The sequence below is a fragment of the Aulostomus chinensis genome, chromosome 17, assembly GCF_037954235.1.
Source record: "Aulostomus chinensis isolate RoL2024-O1b breed Wild chromosome 17, RoL_Achi_v1.0, whole genome shotgun sequence".
NCBI lineage: Eukaryota > Metazoa > Chordata > Actinopteri > Syngnathiformes > Aulostomidae > Aulostomus > Aulostomus chinensis.
Window position 1 is genome coordinate 15,052,879 of NC_141336.1, and position 19,404 is coordinate 15,072,282.

Below are 19,404 nucleotides of genomic sequence, written 5' to 3' on the forward strand. Positions count from 1 at the left end.
AATAGCACCTTAGTACGGAAGCCGAGGTGGAGAAAAAAGGAATTTCCTCGACTCTTCTCGCTGTACGGGACTGACAAGAGTGCTTTGATTTTGGGTGATACATACCTGATGCTGATGCTAAGCTATGATATGAATCCAGTGGACTATTAGCTGTGCTCTTACAGGGACTTTTCAGACTAACTCTGAGCTCATGATAGGCTTTTTAGCATTAAATGTGCATTAATGATGCACTACTCAAATTGGCTTATTGACGTTAAAAATAGGGCGAGCCTTCGAAATGCATGTAATACACCCCCCTACACCGACTGGAACAACAGGGGGAATGTTGTGGACACACAGAACAACAACCCACCGCCTAATGACAAGACCTCGGAGCTTGCGGTCACCTCCCACCTCTGGAGAAAAGGTAATTTGTCGCGTCAAATTTCTAGGCCTGCAGCTATAATTTTGCTCGACCGGCATTTTTCATACATAGAATGTCATATTCAGCTGCGGCGTTGGATTTAATTCCTGAATATTTTCTGCCACATGCTAGTATGAGAGTTTCCTTCGGGTCAGAGTGGAGGGCGAAGGCGTGCTCCGTTACCAAGGCGACGGTCAGCTAATAGGGCTTGCTAACAGAGCTAGGCTAGCACGTACGTGTATAGCGTCTACTCGACGAGTCGAAACCTACTAGTTTCAAACATCAAATCGTAATGCATCGTACAGATATGCCCCGTATGGATAATCGCCTCACATTCGGCCAGTCAGAGGAATGGAACGTAAGTTTTTATTTGGCTGTTGGAGCGATGACTGGAATGACAAGCGCAAGCGTGCAGCTGAGGTTTTTCCCCTGAAGTTTGCTGGCTTGTTTAACCATCAGTAATGTTTTCTGTAACTTTAACAAATGTTTTTTTTTTCTTGAATTGTCCAACAATAATGCTTCTCTATTTAATACTTAAGTTGTTTTGCTTGTTTTAACTATATACTTTCGTTGCTGTTGACATAAACGGTGACTGGCCATTGAAAATAACAACCGTGACATTACACGTCAGACATGCCAGCATGAATGATGTTAGAGTGGCAGAAGGTCGTCCTTCCTCGGTAAAAGTAGAAAAAGTCTGATAAATAAGTGAAAGGAAAGTTCTCCATGTAAAATTCTGAATGTTTATTGACAACGAGTTTACCTAAAGTAAATATTCCTCATGAGATTTGTGTATTGTGGTGGTTGGGAGCATTCAGTAATAGATCCATTGACCTCTAAAGATCATGGTGTTTATATCCTCTTGATGTTGTCTTCATATAATTGTTGTGGAGTTAAAAAAAGAAAAACAACATTGACCCTAAAGTATAAATACTCAAGTTGAGTACAGTTACTTTCCACTGCTGCAGATGACATACGATTACATGAAAATCAATGTAGAGGAAGAGGACCTTTTATGTGCTTTAATCTAATTAGTGAAAAAGAACATAAAAATGGTTCCATGAGGAGCTCATTTGTCTTTGATCAGATACAGGACCTCATATCTGATTAAAAAAATCCTACCTCTGCTTGTGAGGAATTTGGAAACCACGGCACTTTTCATAGCTAAGGGCAACCGGTAGTGCTTTACAGAATTAACAGGCAAAACATGAGATAAAAACAATGGAAGCGTACAAGTGAAGCAGATAGAATAAAAGCAAATGAGCAAAAAACAGAAATTGGAACTCAAAATGAATTGATGAAAACCATGGAGTAACAGGTTGCCATTTGTTCCGTATTTGACAACACAGAAGCTAAAGGAAGATTTATCTTTTGACTCTGGGAATAGCCAGTAGAGTCAAACTGGGGCCGAAATATTTAAGTGTTGTTTTTTTTTTGGAAGAGATTCTTGACTTACCTGAGTTCCTATTCATGATGATAGTTTTAAGAAATAAAAAAAAGCATATTTGGTGAAAATGTTCAGTGGGCCACGGTTCTTACAAAGTGTTTAAAAAAACAAAAAAAACAAAACGTGTGTCCGGAGAAGGTGAAGGGTGAAATTTGTTTTTCGGCAACACAAAATGATTTTCAGTATTTTCCCTTTTGACACTTCTTTTGTTATTTTTATTGTTGTAGGTTACAAAATAATCAAGAAAATCGGGGAGGGCACATTTTCCGAGGTGGTTAAAACTCAGAGCCTGAAAGATGGGAAATTCTACGCATGTAAAACCATGAAGCAGACAATTAACAGGTAGGTCATCTGGAACAAAGCGCTGCCGCCCTGGGCTCACTTGACCACGGTACAGTTCCCCTGTTCATAGACGCTTGAAACTTGAGTCGACAGCTTGACACCTGCCTCTCTTTAAGTATCCGATTAGATGTCAGCTTTACTCTGCCTTTGACCTTGTCGTGAACAGTAAAACAATAGACGCCAGTGCATGGAATGTCAGTTGTTTAGTGCACTGGTTTTTACTTTTTATGCACTTTAAATCTGTTTCATGTTTTCTTTGTACGAAGCTGTGACAGCTCCTCATCCTCGTCACAGTAACTCAGTAAACTGTCGTCCATTATGATTGTACCGATTAACCTGTCGCATGCGTGTTCTCCGTTGTGAAGTCTGGAGCAGGCCAACAACCTGAGGGAGGTCCAGGCCATGAAGAGACTCAGCCCGCATGCAAATATCATCCAACTACATGAATTAATTTTGTGAGTTCATTAGTGTGGTCCAGTGTAAAGTTTGGGGAAAATGATATTATTTGCCATTTTCCCCAGAACCAGACAAGAAGACAGACACCAATCCCTCTTCTGTGTCACATTAGGGAGCCAGAGAGACCTGCTGACTGCTAGTTAGCTTAGCACAATGAATGGTAGTAGATGGGAAATGTTAGCATACCTCATTTTAAAAGTTGTCAAATAGAAAACAGTTCAGGATCTTTATTTGACAGAGAATGTCAGATGTTTGATGGCAGTCGCTCTTCTAGTCGTCAACAAACTCTTGTCTTATTTGCTGATTTTTGACTGAGACATGCTAACACTTCCCATTCACGACCATTCATTGTGCTAAGCTAACTGTGAGCCTCAGCTGTCAACCGTGCGCACAGAGGAGAGAAGGGTATCTGTCTTATTGCCTTGCGTGTTTCCCGTAGTGGATATGAGTTGATATGTTTCTTCAAGCTAATACTATATTTTGCTCAATTTTTCAGTGACAAAGAAACTGGAACTGTGTCTTTGATTTGTGAGCTGATGGAGATGAACATCTATGAGTTTATTAGAGGTGAGCCTGTTCGTATGACTGGAGAAAAGTAAGATGATGATGTCAGATGAGGGCTGTGATGTCAGATGTTTGTATATCACTGCAGGAAGACACACGCCACTGCCTGACCATACAGTAAAGAACTATATGTACCAGCTGTGCAAGTCACTCAATCACATGCACAGGTAATGGAAATACTCCATCGCTGCATGTAGCGGCAAAATGATAAAAAATATACATATTATATTCAGGTGTATTTTTCAGGTAAATTGTCTGTTCTTTTATTCATTCATGTATTTATTTTAACAGCTGTGGAATCTTCCACCGAGACGTAAAGCCTGAAAACATTCTCATCAAAGTGAGATTTTAAGAATAGCTTTTGCAATAAGGTTTTAAATCATTCAAACATCTTAAGTCTTTTATTCAAATTTCAGCAAAATGTTCTGAAGCTCGGAGACTTTGGCTCATGCAGGAGCGTGTACTCCAAGCCCCCCCACACGGAGTACATCTCCACACGCTGGTACAGAGCCCCCGAGTGTCTCCTCACCGACGGCTACTACAGCTTGAAGATGGACATCTGGAGCGCTGGTTGTGTTTTCTTTGAGATTATGAGGTACCGGGAAAACAAATTATAAACAGATGGTAGGTAAACTGCTTTGTGATCATTCCACACCTGTGTGTTTCAGCTTGAACCCTATCTTCCCCGGAGCCAACGAGCTGGACCAGGTTGCTAAGATCCACAACGTGTTGGGGACGCCAGACCAAGGTGTCCTGCAGAAGTTCAAGCAGTAGGTTTTCCCGCTTAGATACCAGCAGCGCTCACAGTGTGAAGTTTCCTTTTTTTTTTTTTTTTTTTTTTTTTTTTTTTTTTGAAGCCTCATAATGGTGTTAAATGTCTGACAGATCTCGAGCGATGCATTTCAACTTCCCTCCCAAGAAAGGCACCGGTATCTCACGGTTAATCCCTAACTGCCCGGCGCCAGCTCTGTCTCTGCTCTATCAGATGCTTGCCTACGACTATGACGAGCGGATCACTGCAGAAACAGCCCTGAGGCACACTTACTTTAGGGATCTCAGGTACATTTCTTCACTATAATTTTGTATGAATGCATTTCAAATGTTGATAACTGGCACGGTCTACATCAATTGTTGTTATTTTTTTAGGCTTGCAGAGAAGAAAGCTGAGAGTCTTCAGGGAGTTTCTGGAATGATGGGTGGAGTAGAAAGAAACGGGACACACAACTCCGTAGACCTGATCTGGCGACCAACTAGGTTTGGCAAACTTCTAAGGGGGAGACATACGAGGCAAACCCCTCTAATGAGCGTGAGTCTAGTTTCTAACGCTCAACTCGTGTCAGCGAACTGAAGTTGAGTTAATGAACACGCATATTTCTGACGTTTTCTCCCTCTTCAGCACAATTCGAAGCATGTAGCAGAGCCCCTCATTAGACGCAACATCCCCCATTATCCAGCAGAGCTGCCCAAACTCAACATGGTCGTCCCGGGGCCACAGATCTCCTTCCCTGGCTCCACCACACCTGCGTTTACCATCACTCACCGAGGAACACTGCCAGCTATCACGTCTAAAAAGTGCCAGTCACGGCTGACCAAGGTAAACGCATTTGTTTTGAATCATTTTGGCTTCTCCATAGGTCGCACAGCCAACAGATTTGTTTAAAATATATCGTTTTTTTTTAAAGAGCAAATCAGTTTTTATTTTAGAATGAAGAGAAAATTGATTGAACATGCATTTAGCCTTTTAAGAACTCACGAGGTGTGTCTTGAGCTAACAAAGGCATTTTTCACTACTGCTCTACCTGTTTTTGAGTCCAGAATGCACAAAGAACCTGACTTGTATGTTGAGGTTGAAACTTATGGTGACCGATGGCTAACAATAGCAAAACTGTCCAAAACATCCATTTACAAACTCAAAGTCCAGCATGATCTGCATCTTCTTTCTCTTGCCATACGTGCAAACAAACCACTATAACTCTTCCGATTCAGCGCTCTCGAAAATGAGCATACAGAATGACCAGCAAGCACAATAGCATAGAACAGGAAGGGTTATAATAATCCAGGTGTTTGTAGATTACTGAGTGTACCACTGGATGAAGAGGATATTGATTAGACTTGCTGATGCACTTGAGAGTTTTTAAACTGATGTTTTTAGGGCGTTTGCTGTCATTAGCCAACACTCCCCATTAGCTGCAAGCTAAATGTAAGTGGCTAGCTCTTTCTGCATTCACAATAAGAGGATAAAAAAAAAAACATCTTTGTGAGCTCAAGTCAATTATTTGTGAGTACTTGTAAGGCAAAATACACCTTTTTGGATGAGGTGTTGCTTTAAGGGCTTTGATTTGGCATTCAGGCTGCATTTCTTCTCTCCACAGCCCAGAGATGAGTCACACCAAGCAGCTTTCAAGACCTTCTACATGCCACCTCTGGATCGGAAACATGGAGGTTACTGAGCCAAACACACTCTTAGAGGGCCAACCAGGACTGAGGAGCACGTTGGACAGTTGAAATGTGGAAAGTGACACAAACAGGTTTTACAGGAAAATGCAATAGAAACGGTCATCTTACACTGGTGCACATCCTCCCTCATAATAGTGATGACATTTACTATAATCCCTATGCTACATTTTGTTAGATTATGTTGAACTGTGTAATTTAGTTTCTACTTGAGTTATTCAGGTGATTCATGTTTACAGCTGTTTAGAAGTAGAATTCAACCCGAGCCTTTTACGCAAGCTAAGCAATAAGTGATCAATGGCCTGTCTTTAAAAATTAGCCGAGCACTTCCAGCTATGTTAGCATTAAAAACGAAGGGAATATATTTATTTTCTAGGGAGACAAATATTCCAAACCCTGAGGTAATACATTTGCAAAGAAAGTGGATACGTGTCAGAACTGTGAGGACAAAAGTTGACAAATAATACACTTAACAGAAGAAATCTTTGAGGCTTAAAACACTAAAATTAAAAGTGCATCTATGTGTTTGTTGCGTGTACTATACATAGGGGCTGTAATTACTCCGCTGGGCAGGGCTCTATACTTTTTATAGGTACATATATTCGTGTGTCTCTTTCCAGTAACTGTGAATGATCCCCTGGGGATAAATTGATTAGAAGGGCAATCGTCTTCCTGTACATAATTAACAGCAAACACTCACTTTAAGTGCTATATAGTTAATCCATTTTCTGATTCACAACATTGCCTTTGGAAAAGTAAAAAACAAGAAAGAAATGAAAGAAAACACAGACATGCATCTGCTGCAGCTGTAGCTCCCGCTGAGGACCAGTTAAAAATAAAACAGGATTTTCACCTGATTCAGAATGCGGATAGGAAGATTTTTAAGAATCAGAATGGGCCTTCAAAAAGTCTTTTTATGATTTCATTTCCTGCTTTGTTTTAGAATGTAGCTTGTCAAGTACCCTCACAGCCCCTCACTGGTGGCAGCACGGCTTAAAAACGCACCATTTGTTCCGAGAGCTGTGAGCTCCTTAAAATGAGACTGTGCACTTTATTGTGTTGGTTATTGTGACGTGTAATTGAAATAATTAAAGAAAACGACAAAAGAGTGGAGTATCTTTTGTGTGTCGTCACTGATGAATGTTACGCACACGAAGAGGTAAAGATTTAGGAAAGGAAACAACAGGAAGTGTGTTGTCAGCCAGTGTCTTAATGGTGGTGGAGAGCACCGTCGAGATCTTCCGCTGGTGTTTAACTATGATTGTTCGCATCAAATCGAAACATTCAGTGACGCTCTGTCAACGGGGGCAGATTTCTTGTTGAAATCTTCAGCGAGAAATGTAGATAAGAGTATTAGGGCCAGGAATAGGGGAAAAAAATAGAGGGAGATTTTGTTTATTTCACGTCAAGCCGTGAGTTGAATTGTCAAGTATTAGAACGATATTTCGCCCATTAAACTCATGATCAAGATTAATGATGCTTTTTGGTCGAAAATTAAGATTAAAGTTGGAAAACCTTTTTTAGAATTATTGCAGCCAACTATTCCAAGTTGGTGAGATCCCCTGAATGGACAGAATCTCTGAGATGCAAGAAGCAAAAATGTCCTTGTCAATAAACCCTAAAACCAAAATGTCACCAAATTCGCTACACAAGACATTTTGTAGACGAAGCCGTGTTCACTCACGCAGGTGCTTCAGACTTATCTTGAAAAGTAACATTTATTCTCACCATTATTACGTAATTCTCAAAACGGCCATTTTTGCTTTCTTGATGATTGGACTTTAATCTGAACATGAAAAATAAACTTTTAAAATCCTTAAAAAAAAAGAAGTTTGGAATTGTCTTCCCTGGAGTGGAGGACATCCTCTTTCCTGATGTGATTCACCAACCTTCAGCTGCTGCTTCACTTCTTCACAAGATCAACAGTTAATGTTCTGACACAGAAGTACAGAAAGGGTTAAACGGAGGAATTGTAGTTTGATGTCCACATTCTTACCTAAATCCATTTATGTGAAGATCACATGAACTGAAGGGTACAAGGGAGCCGCCGCCATCGTCCTGACGTCCTCTGGAGAAACACACTGACAAATTTTTTTCTTTGACACCCAATTTTCCCTCCAGATGTGTTACAGGTGTGAATCCGGAACGTGTGTGCGAAGAAAGAAGGAACAGAAAACGGAGTATTCAAGATTATTTTAATATTATTAATATGTATACTTTAGGCTTTAGAAATATAACTATCAATGACAAAACTTCCACTGGAGTAATGGTAAGTTTGCTTCGGCCCCCATCAAATCAATTAATTACAATATACACATTATGATACAGAGCAGATTTGAATCTGAAATAATATTAAAATAAATGCTCAATAGATAAAGGATTTAATAGTTTTATCATTTTCTTCACCTACTGTATTAGCCATCTGTGAGTTCTGAGCACACCCAAAAAAATGTAAAGCCATTTTCTTCTAATATACTAATTTAAGTGCAAACAATTTTTTTTTCTTTAAAAAGACTACGATTGCAGCATCCAGCTTTATAGATTCAGATTTTCAAAAAGTGAGGATGTTAAAGCCAAGTGCAACAAGGCGGTCCTCAACTCTCTCTCTCTCTCTCTTTTTTTTTTTGTTCCAATAGAGTAGTAATAAAAACACACGACAAAATAACTAACAAAATCAGTGCAAAGTCAATGACGGGGAGAGATTCTACTCAAGGAAAGACAGAAGTGATGGGTGAGTGTGTTTGGGTGCAAAATATTCAGATGCTCGCTTGATCATAAAAGAACCGTTCACTCCAAAATCCCGGTTTGACACAGTAACCTCAGGCCACGCCACAAGGTTGGGGGAAAAAAAAACAAAAAAAAAACAACTAAACAAAACAAAGCGGAAGAAAAACATTGTTATCAAAGTGATTGAACTATCCCTCTACTCTCAAGCCACAATTTGCATCTAATGAAGTCATGATTCCAGAGGAGACAACAGTCTGATGAGATCGGACATGACAAAGATGTTTTGTTTGTTTTTTATAAAAAAAAAAAAAAGGTCTAAAATGTGTTAAAACTCCAGAGAAACATACATTAGCGCAATAGTCCACACCACACTTTTTCCTTTCTTCCTTCTTCCTCTAGTGAGTGATAAACAGAAAATAACCCAAAAAAACAAAAACAAAAAAGCCATTAACAAAATCGGGAAGGCGGGGAGGAGGGGAGGGGGGTTAAGAAAAGAAAAGAAAAGAAAAGGAAAAGGAAAACTTGCAATGCTTGCAGGGTGAAGAGCAGCATCAGACTCTGGGTTGCAGGGTTCTTTAGCAGCAGAAATATTGTGGCTATACTACTGTTCCACTGGGAGAGCTGGCTTGGTTTTGGGATGACAATAAACCCTGGAAAAAGGAAAACAAGGAGATTTGCATTTGGGAAAGTTCACACACTGTAGCAAAAAAATCAAGCAACAAATAGCTCATTGAAAAATAGCCGCTAGCCTCTTCATGTCTTATCCTGCCCCCGCCCCCCCCCCCCCCCCACCCCCAACCCTGTGTGGAATCACAAGCTTGTGCACAGCAGTCAAAGAGGGTTTGTAGGACCGATCAAGGCACTTTCAGCACAAGTGACCAGACCACCGCTTGTAGGTTAAACAATCGGGTTTTTCAACAGGGATCTTGGCACCTTTGAGAGAACATTCTTGTCTTTGTCAAATTCCAGGATTACTGGCTTGAACTTTCTTCCTCTTACTAAAATGCTTGAACTCAACCATTACATCTTCCACCTGGCTAATTTTATTTTACTCCCATGTTGTGAATTTAAGCTGAATGTTGGTTTCTGGATTGAAAATCTTCCATTCTCCCCACCCAGAAAACAACAGTGGCACATGTGACGATGGTTTTCAGCCATCACACGATGAAGAAGAGAACACAACATCATGGCATTGTTCGGGCAGTCGATTTCTTTTTAACTAATCCTCCGTTACAGGCTGACTGGTTAAATGTGAGAGTTGTACTGGGCTAATAAGCTCATCATAGAGGGGTACAAATATTGATTATTTCCAATATGTAATAAGCTGCCAATTACTTAAATTGTTTAATTTATTAAATGTCAAGAAAATTAAAAAAAACAGCTCATTAAAATTTCCCAGAGCCCAAGGTGACATGTTCAAATTGCTTATTTTGTCCATCCAACAGTCCAAAACCCAAAAAGACTTTATTGTTTGAAGAAAAAGCAGCAAATCTTGATATTCAAGAGTCTGAAACCAGCATATTTTGAACATTTATGCTAAAAACAAAACAGAACAAAACACTGAAATGATTTAATCTATCATTAATATATTTGGCAATTGATAATCCTGTGACCAGCTAATTGTTGCAGCTCTGCTATCGTGCGTCACGTTCTTGGTGAAATCTCTGGAGCAGAAGGACAGCACACACGTGTAGACACATTGAGCTTCAAGCATGCAAGAAACTGCAGAATTTTTTTTTTTTAGGCAAATGCAGAACCATTTGCATAAAAGCAAAAAGTATGTGCAGATGGATTTCTTGGCTGGGTTGCTATGAATAGGATGATCGTGATGAACCAGTGAGGACCCTTGATTACTGATTAATGTCTCCTTTCTCCACACAAAAACGCCTTCTTATCATATTATAAGCAGAAAATCATATTTTCATAGCATTGATCATATATTTTATTTCAGCATTTAAGTCTTCCAGGGGAAAGATCTGATATGTTACCTTCCTCGTGAGTGACAATCTGACTGTAAAGGCTAAAACTGCAGTTCCAAACATCCATAGTTTCTGCGTATTCACGGTTGTAACCCACCAGCTAAATATCTGACGGACAAAACTTTGATTTCTCCCACATTTCCTTCATTAAAAAGAACTTACCACTTTGCCTGGCCTCGCCCACGTGCAAATAAATCCCTCCTGACAAGCAGTCACTAAACAGTCCTCTAAAAATATGAGTACAGTCAGTCTCTCGTGTGCTATCTTTTTACAGATGAGAGGCTCGAGGAGGGGCACGTCCTCCATGCGTGGGCACAGCAGAGTGCCCAGAGTCTTGGCGGGGTCCGTTTTGGTTTTAGTCAGCAGGTTGAGCTTGTCACTGCTCTTGCTGCTGATGTGACCCATGCTGTGGTTGCGTTTGTGGTCCTTCTCGTGGTGACGCTCCTTCCGATCATGGAGTGACAGCGTGGCAAACTTACTCACACCTGAAGCGATGGCACTGTCCATAATACCACTGCTGATGCCGCCACCACTGCCAGCCTTGTTTGTGTTGTTTGCCGTGGTGGTGGTGGCGGCTGAATGGGGTAGGCTGTTGGAGCGTGGTAATGTGGTAGAGAGGGAGTTCATGCCTGGAGTATTGGCACCACTGTTGTTTCCATTAGTAGTGTTACTAGAGGTGTTAGTGATTATTGTAGCCCCCGCAGGGGGGCTGGTAGCGTTCATCACATTCGTGTGTGTCCGTGTCCGTGAGAGAGGAAGATGAGGGAAAAGGATGTCCTCAGTGAGGTCCCATAGGCACAGCTGAGTGTCCTGACCCACTGAACCAAACCGGTATGTGACACTAACGGGCCGGCCATCTGTGGAGTTGCGCTTAGAGAGTCGGGACTGTGTACTGTTGGCACGGTCTCGTCCGAAGTTGATCATCTGATCCTGGAAGTCCTCGTCACTGCCGCTGAACTCCATCGGGTCACTTTCTTCTACGCTGGTGGTGTAATGGTCAAATGCCACCACACTCACCCATGACTTGTGCCCATGACCTCTAGCGATGACTCTGCAGTCCAAGAACGACCACACAGTCACTAGATCGTCCTCTCCGCCCGCAACTATATACTTTCCATCCGGGCTCCAACACACACACAACAATCCACCAAAGTAGCTCTTCATGGTGCCGTGAAGCTCCACAGCATCAAAGTTGAACACCCGTAGAAAGCCATCTTGGCTTACACAAGCTAGGAACTTCCCATCTGGGGAGAAGGCAAACTCGTTCAGAGCTCCCTCACCTACTGTCCATTTAAGGAGAGGGTTACGCGTGGATTTACTCTTGCAAGTGTGTACAGAGTAGTTCTCCCCCTGTTTAAGCAGCTGGTAATGTGGTGCTGTGGTTCCACAAGTGTGCTCCACATTGTACAGGTACATATTTCCACTGGCATGAGAGACCAGAAACAGGCTCTCAGAGCCTGGTACCCATTTCACACACGTCACCCTGGACTTGTCTATTAGTCTCTGGAAGAAGGAAGGTCGGGGTTTCAGGGGCACAGAGAAGAGGAAAGAAAACAATGTGTCAGTACGTCAACAGAACAACACATTCTGAATCTGCTGAATCACTCAGAAACATTATTAAACCCTTTAGACTTTTTGTCATCCAGATGTGAGGAATCCTCAACAGTCGACAAAAGGTTTAGAAAACATTACATTGCAATTTGAGAGATGTTCTGAATGTAGGAGAATTTCAACACAGTGCAATGGGATTGTAAATGAATGGCCCAGGCCTGTGGGACTGGATCCAACAAGAATCTATGCCTTTTCTCTAAAATGGCACAAAACACACACAATTATTTTCAGTAAAAAAAAAAAGAAAAAGAAAGAAACAAAACACCACTACCTCTCCCTTCTTGCTCCACTGGCTAGCAAGTGCAACAAAACACACTGCAAACACAGCAACTCTTGGATCCCTCAGGGACTTACCTCCTCATTGAAAAGCTTGCTGGTTTCCTTCTTGATGGGGTCTATGAGCTGTACTTGACCGGCTGAGAAACCCACCAGCAGGGACACACTCTCAGCTGTGGCTGTGAGGTGGTTGAAGTCATGACAGGTGGGCTGTGTTCCCTTGTAGATGCGCTTGTCGATAGGTTTGCTCAAATCAGCAGCCTGGAGAAAGAGAACATGAAAATATGTTTTCCCAGGTTTTTTGTTTGTTTGTTTCATATCCTTGTCAAGCTCTATTGTGTGCCTGCAGGGAGGCAAACCGAGGCACTGTTAGCTTCCAAGGACCAACGGGAAAAGGGATTTTTACATTGGATTTTGGATCATTGCCTAAAATAAACTGTCAAACAAAAGTTTGAGACTCCAATTTTGTACAGCTAGATAATTTTCACAAACTAAAAAGCTTCAAAATTTCAAAGTGTGGTATTTATTCCATAGGGCCTTGATTCACAAAGCCTATTTCAGACATGTAATCAAAGCTATTCCTAGTTGAACTGTTAATATTACATCACAATATCGGAGTTTTCCTGTGCGCCATCTCTTACACACTGACAATTGCACTGAGTGGATAGAAAAATCACAAGACGGACAAAGCCTTCTTACATCTAGTGTCTTCTAAGAACTCCACAAGTGACATGTGAACTCAAGAGAGACGTGTATGACCGTGACCGTGTATGACAAGCCACGTTTTCTAACTACACACACAGCTGAGGGCATTTCCTCTGGCTCACTTCGGCTCGGCTCGGGTCAGCACGGCTTGGTATAGGTGTGTTTCCACTAGCACTGGGTACCACGTCAGCGTGAGTGGACACACCAGCTGAGAATTCCCAGGCGAAATTTGTGTGCGACACAACAACAATGGACGACATGGAGGCAGCGTTATGCCTGTTGCTCGGTCAGTGGTTTTTGCTTAAACTAAAAGTAAGGGATGACAGGCGAGGCTCAAGGCGGAACAGAACACCCAACAAAAGTATAAAAGACTACCAAGCGATCACCAGTATTCTGTCGAGACCAAGATGATATGAAGTAGACGATGTAAGCGGGTAAGTTACCCAATCAGCGCCCCGCCAAGTGTTTACGTCACACTTTAGTCCCCACTCTGCTCGCTTGGAACCCCAGAAGAGTAGGGACCAAAATAGTAATGGATAGTACCGTGTTGGAGCCAGTAGAAATGGTGGCCAAACCGACCCGACCCAAGCCGAAGTAAGCCAGTGGAAATGTGCCCTTACAGTTCCTGTGCGATAAAAGGAAGCCCTCTTAAGTAGAGTAGTGGCTTTCCACTGTAGTAAAAGACACTGAAACAGATATACTCTATGAAGTCTATTTTTGGAGACAAGGAAATGATAATGTGCCGCTGGGAACACAACAGTGCTGCATATACTGTAGATAACCAGTGTAACAAGAGTTCCCTTTGTTAATGATTCACAGTTTACAGTCGACAGCTGGAATGGAAAATGATTTGGGTGTAATATGATGAGTCTGCGTGGTTCCGCTACGTCTGGCAGATGTGACACTTAATGCTTCGCCTAACGAGACAGAGTTTAATCTGAGACACAGCATGCATGGTATTAAGACACTGTTTTGATGGTTGATACTCTCACCAAAACATGTCACCTGTGGCAATAAATACTTTTAGGTCAGGGGGTTTATTAGTAATAAACTCTCAAGCTGCTGGATTTGTGCAAATCTTTCATACACAGGACAGGCTTGCTATTCTAGCTTTTAAACCTGCAGCCATTATCTGCTTCAACAAAACATCATGGAAATAATCTCTCACAGCTCCATTTTAGGAACAGTACAAATAGTTTGTGCAATAATGCAGAACTAAGTAGTTTTGTTTTTTTTTTTTTACACTTTCAGTCACATTTTGCATTCAGGTAAGAGCGCTCACAGGAGTTAAGACTGCTTTGACCCTTTTACTTGATTTTCAAAAACAAAAAAAAAAACTTTCTGGCATTTGACCCTTCAAAAGATGATGTGGAGGCACATGACACTTGTTCAAATGAACAATCAGCTGGTTCTTGTAAATCTATGATGTCAAACTGGCTGGTAGCTGAAATACAGTATATATATATATCACCTATGTCACACAGCAATTCATCATACTGAATGTCCTGCAAGTCAAGATGGACGGTACATCAGCTGTGCATCGGTTTCGATTGATATTCGCCTTTTTGACGCCATCGGCATAATAAGATGACAATAACAGATGACTGTTACTGGATGTCACACTGGACTATAAAAAAAGAAACCGCTCAATAACTCAAAGTTAAAAATGCATTTGAAGTGCGATTTTTTTTTTTTTTTGGGTTCCACTTGGAAACAAAAGTTATATTAGACTGTGCATCTGCTGAGTATGCAGCATGTGAAAAGGGATGGCTCATTAGCTCTGCCCTCGTTCAGCTCAGGCACAAATGACAGCAAATGCAGGAGCACCTCCGTACGTTATTAATTCATTCATTTGAGTATGAATGTCTGCATTTAAATATCACTTGAAGAATGCTTTTCTTCTTTGTAATGTAAAACTCAAAAGTGCACTGACACCAAAAATTGCAATACAAAACCAACTCTGGTTTTCTGAACTACTGTGCTCCTATTTATTAAGAGAAAAAGTCAAAAGCTACATTATATGTCGTTACAGAAATGTGAAGGAGTAAATTTGTCGTCCCCTGATAAAAGGACTGAAAGATTTTCAAATAGCTGATTAAGTTTTTCCAATTTTTTTTTTTGGTTCCTCAAGCACAGAAGTCAAAACAATATAAACAATCATACAAAGCCCATTAGCATCAACCCAATTATTGTTAACACCAGTATTAAATTGGCCAAGAGTTTGGATGTCAGTACGTTCTTATATGCAAGTTATGTCACTTCCAACTTATTTCCTTTCTTTAGTTTAGCAGGGCAATGATTGTATATTTGTGAATTATCATGAGTTTACGGAAATACTCAGTGGAGTGAGGATAGCTATTGTATTTAAACTTGCATCCCGGATGGGTTCAGTTCCAACTTGTTTAGTGACATTCTTTCCTATGGCGTTTCAACTTCCCAACCTGGAATTTCTCAACATAACAAGTCGGCTGAGTTTGGCCAGTTAGTAGACTTTGTCCACACACATCCTCAAACTAACAACGGAGTCCATATTATTGACCAACGACTGAACCGCGACACCTGTCAGTCACAGGGCATCGACAGGTGTTATGGGCAGCAACGTAGTAGAGCTGTCACTGTCATCACCAACTACACCCGTTACAGCAGTAATTCCTACCCTGTGAGCTCATTAAAATGTCAAATTTAATGGGAACATGGCTCTCCATTCTCACATATCGTACCACCAAGCAAGACTTAAACATAGACGCGGTCTAGGAAAGGCATTTAGCCCCTGGCCTCGAAGTAGCTGCTAGCCAGTTGCATCGGTTTGCTAACTAGTAGGCTAAGCTAACTAGCTGCCTGCCTATTTGAAAGTCAAGGATCTGTCATAGTTGTTTGAAGATGTCTACAGTTCAGCAACGTCTCCCACAGCGGTGATGTGTGGTAACTCGCACTATAACGAATTTCCGTTGACATTAGCCACGCTAGCACGGTACCTTTCTAACGCCTTTGTAGATGTAGAAGTAGAGCTCACGGCCCACATTGAAACAGATCCTGTCGCCGTTGCCCGACTGGTCGTTGACGTTCACGAAGGAGACCTTGACGGGGTTGGAGCCTTGCGAGTTGAAAGGCACTCTGTTCGGACGGCTGTATTCGGAGTGAGTGAGGAGTTTGTAGACACCTTCCCGAGTAGTGAACTGAGTTTTAATTTCGTTCATCTCCTTCCCTCCTCCCTCCGCCGCCATCTTTGAAATTAACATTCATCCCTTTCCCCCAGGCCGGATCTTACGCACGGAAGGGAGCGGGCCATGGAGCGGACAGCCCGACTCTCCCGTTCCCCCCATCGGTTCAGCGGTGAAGTGGCGGAGGAGGATGAGACGTTGAGTATTTTATAATTACAAAGTTGGCACATCTTTGAAATGATTTTTTAAAAATTTAAATCTTAATGATAGTTTATTTTAAAATATAAAATTACAAGATAACTAAAACTTGTTGGTTCACTTCAGAAAATTAACTCACAATAGCGGTACATAATGAAAAAAATCGACATCTAGTTTATTTTTCAAGTCATTTATAGATTAATCTCAACAACTTTTAAAAAAAACCCGGTATATCAATTTTAAAAGTAATCGATGTCAAGTCATGAAATCGATGTAAGTTTTATTTTGAAAAGTAAATAAATACCGGACGTATTATTTTGTTAAAACTTGAAATAGCAAAAAGTGTCACCGCGGTTTTCTTGTCATTTCTTTTCTGCGCAAGTTAGTCACCTGCTTCAAAACTATCAGAAGCACCTGGTGCACTTTCGAAATTACGACATTAGTTTAAGAAGTTATTTATTTCCTGTGGTTGAAAAACGTGACACGCGCCAAATGTCATGGCATACAGGAGAAGAAAACAGCAGTCAGTTCCAGGTGGGTCATCAGGCAGGTCCGGCACGTGAGATCCTGCAACTGCGTGACTTTCACTGAGAATTTGAATCAATATCTACATTTTAACATTGCTTTTTTTTCAGTCAGAAAAATTAATGTTGAGTGTGTTTAAATGCACTCTTTAACTTCTTTGCTTCCCCCATTCAGACCACAGTAGTAGCCCTGCACCCAACAACATGGACCAGCTTACTTTTAAATACATGGTGAGATTATCTTGGTACATCACCATAGTTTTGTTGGCTAGAAAAGTGTAAATCACTTCTCAATTTTCATTGTCGTGACTTAAATGTGCAATGGCTTCTCTTTTCCTCCAGGAGATGTGTAAACTGGAGTCCAGTACGGATTCTGACTCCGAGATCAGTCCCAGATGGTCAGACACCAGCGCCATGGTATTACTTTGGCTCCCACTGTGAATATTACAGCACACCGCTGTTACAATAAGTACACACACAGTCATAAGTGGCAATGTAAAATTAGGTTGATTGGCTGACTTTACATATTTTATGTAAATGTTTCCAGAACAAATACTAAGGACATTTTCAATCTGACATGTTTTGAAGTATCATATTAATCTGACTGTAAAAGAATATATAAATGTACAATATTGCAAGGTAATAAACGCTCGGCGTTATGGGTCCATATTTTTCAACTCAAACATGCAAATTTGATCTAGCGTGAAAAAAACAAACATTGGTGCAGTACTGTTTTCAAAATAACACTGTTACTCAATTAAATGGCCAAAAAAGACAGTTTCACAACATTTATGCAGTACTATTAAAAATACTACTACTGTAGTTGCACATGCTGACATTGTGATCAGATGAATCATGCAGCACTACTCGACGTGCCCAGTATTCTACGTACGCTGCACCATACACACCTCCCCCTGTCCAGTCTTAACCTACCGGCACACTGAGATTGGTTCTTTCACGCATTGATGGTTTTGCCTTGACAATAAACTGTTGTTTTGTGTGCAAAAGTAATTAAGTTTCTGTGTGAACAGGAGTGTGTGAGCAGCGCACCAGAGAGTGGCAGTTTAGGAAGGAGATTGTCGTTAGCGCGTGAGCCTGGAGGAAGGCATGGCTGTTATTCTTTGGTAAGCTCTCTGTGCAAAGACACCCCGAGGTTCCATGTGTCCATCAGTGAACGTATGTCTGCTTACGGTTGTAGTTTTTGGACCCTTATGACGGGAGCTCAGAGGATTCTGACGAGTTAAACATTGACGAGGGTGTCACAAGCAGGCAAACGAGGCAGCATGGGAAATGTGGTCGGCTGTCACGTCGGAGCAGGCGATGTAGCCTTCATCACCCTCCTATCGCCCTCAGAGAAGTGTTGAAAAACGGGGCGAGAGATCTTGTGACGGAGCAGCAGTGTATGGACGTTCAGATGAAATGTGGAAGTGGCTCTGAGCTGTGGGTGTGTGATCTTGTCTCAGACGGTTGTAAAGAGCTCACAGAAGAACCGACAAATGACTCGACAATTCACATTCAAGCATTGGACATAAAGTTACACCACCAACTTGATGATTCCGGCTTGTCTCTTGCATGGTCTCCTCCTTCTGGACATTCAGCCAAGATGCTGGACAGCTCGTCTGAGCGATCCCCCAACCTCTGTAACCTCAAATTCCTGTACAAAAGAAAGCTGGGTGTCCCTGGAAATGACACCCTGGAACAGGGACAACGAAAGAGGCAGTGTGTAGTCAACATGGAGGACCAACCAGAGCGAGGGGACTCTGCATCATGACCTCTCAGGGTTGGAGAACTCAAACACGGGAAAGAACTTCTGTGAAAAGAGCGAGCTACGATATGACAAAACGATTGCGGACATATTGAATGTCTTGCCCTTTGTTTACTCATGTATGGTTGGGCTGTTGCACGATTGATGTTTTTCTACCTCAGCAGAGTACAGTATTGTGTAATTCATTTGTTGGCATCCAGAAGCAAATGTGGAATTATTCAGCACATTCAAGTGTCTTTAAGCCAGTTCTGTGTGGGTTTCAATTTGTTTGGAGCTGCTCTCATGATGAAAATAATCATTCAGGAATATTGGCATGTTGTCCTGTACATTCCTATTTTGTGAATTTAATTAAAATATGCAGGTTAAATAAACTGTTTTTTTTTTCTTAAACCGCTAGAGCTTTTTAGTTCGGAAGGACTGCATTTTGATTTTATACTATCCAACAGAACAGACTAAGGTGTGTTTACACTTTTTTTTACTTTGGGCAGAATAACAAAGTTGTGAATTGATTTGGATTGAACGGTTGGGTTTTGGTTGAGGAAAACTAGATTACATTTTGGAATTAAACACAGATCTTGGCGGACATAAGCGTCATTTAGCTGCAACATTTGCACTGATTTCCTTGAGATATTAGGAAAGGATTAGGCTCTGAATCTGTTAATTTGACTTGTCCGATCATGTTTCTTGAGGTTTTCGATATAAAAAAAGAAAAGAAAGCACGAACTTGAGACTACACCTAATAAATGCACAACTGGAAGATTCATTTTTAGATTCTACAAATAGGATGTGTAT

General features: G+C 41.3%; 3 protein-coding genes across 5 annotated transcripts; 2 read left to right on the top strand and 1 right to left on the bottom strand.

The window, feature by feature from the left end:
• The first annotated feature begins 41 nt into the window (after window positions 1-41).
• mok (MOK protein kinase) lies at window positions 42-6,764 on the top strand. Of its 2 annotated transcripts, none has more exons than XM_086181967.1 (12): window positions 42-406; window positions 2,078-2,192; window positions 2,558-2,647; window positions 3,145-3,215; window positions 3,301-3,379; window positions 3,504-3,552; window positions 3,629-3,807; window positions 3,881-3,982; window positions 4,098-4,271; window positions 4,359-4,518; window positions 4,609-4,806; window positions 5,585-6,764. In XM_086181967.1, exons 1-12 carry the CDS (start codon window positions 223-225, stop codon window positions 5,660-5,662), a joined length of 1,479 nt encoding a protein of 492 aa, XP_086038093.1. In that variant the 5' UTR covers window positions 42-222; the 3' UTR covers window positions 5,663-6,764. The 2 variants fall into 2 exon arrangements, with proteins under 2 accessions (XP_086038093.1, XP_086038094.1); XM_086181968.1 differs by lacking the exon at window positions 42-406 and adding an exon at window positions 581-761.
• A 1,746-nt stretch (window positions 6,765-8,510) lies between these two features.
• Window positions 8,511-16,285, bottom strand: wdr20a (WD repeat domain 20a). Its single transcript, XM_086182994.1, has 4 exons — window positions 15,940-16,285; window positions 12,338-12,520; window positions 10,535-11,875; window positions 8,511-9,043 (listed from the first exon to the last, which is right to left on the bottom strand). Exons 1-4 carry the CDS (start codon window positions 16,201-16,203, stop codon window positions 8,990-8,992), a joined length of 1,842 nt encoding a protein of 613 aa, XP_086039120.1. The 5' UTR covers window positions 16,204-16,285; the 3' UTR covers window positions 8,511-8,989.
• Window positions 15,831-19,134, top strand: LOC147246443 (uncharacterized). 2 transcript variants are annotated; one of them, XM_086182995.1, is made up of 6 exons: window positions 15,831-16,101; window positions 16,221-16,857; window positions 17,023-17,078; window positions 17,190-17,264; window positions 17,879-17,971; window positions 18,046-19,134. In XM_086182995.1, the coding sequence occupies exons 2-6, from the start codon at window positions 16,821-16,823 to the stop codon at window positions 18,616-18,618; spliced, it is 834 nt and encodes a 277-aa protein (XP_086039121.1). In that variant the 5' UTR covers window positions 15,831-16,101; window positions 16,221-16,820; the 3' UTR covers window positions 18,619-19,134. The 2 variants fall into 2 exon arrangements, with proteins under 2 accessions (XP_086039121.1, XP_086039122.1); XM_086182996.1 differs by having other exon boundaries at window positions 16,221-16,322.
• The last annotated feature ends 270 nt before the right edge of the window (window positions 19,135-19,404 follow it).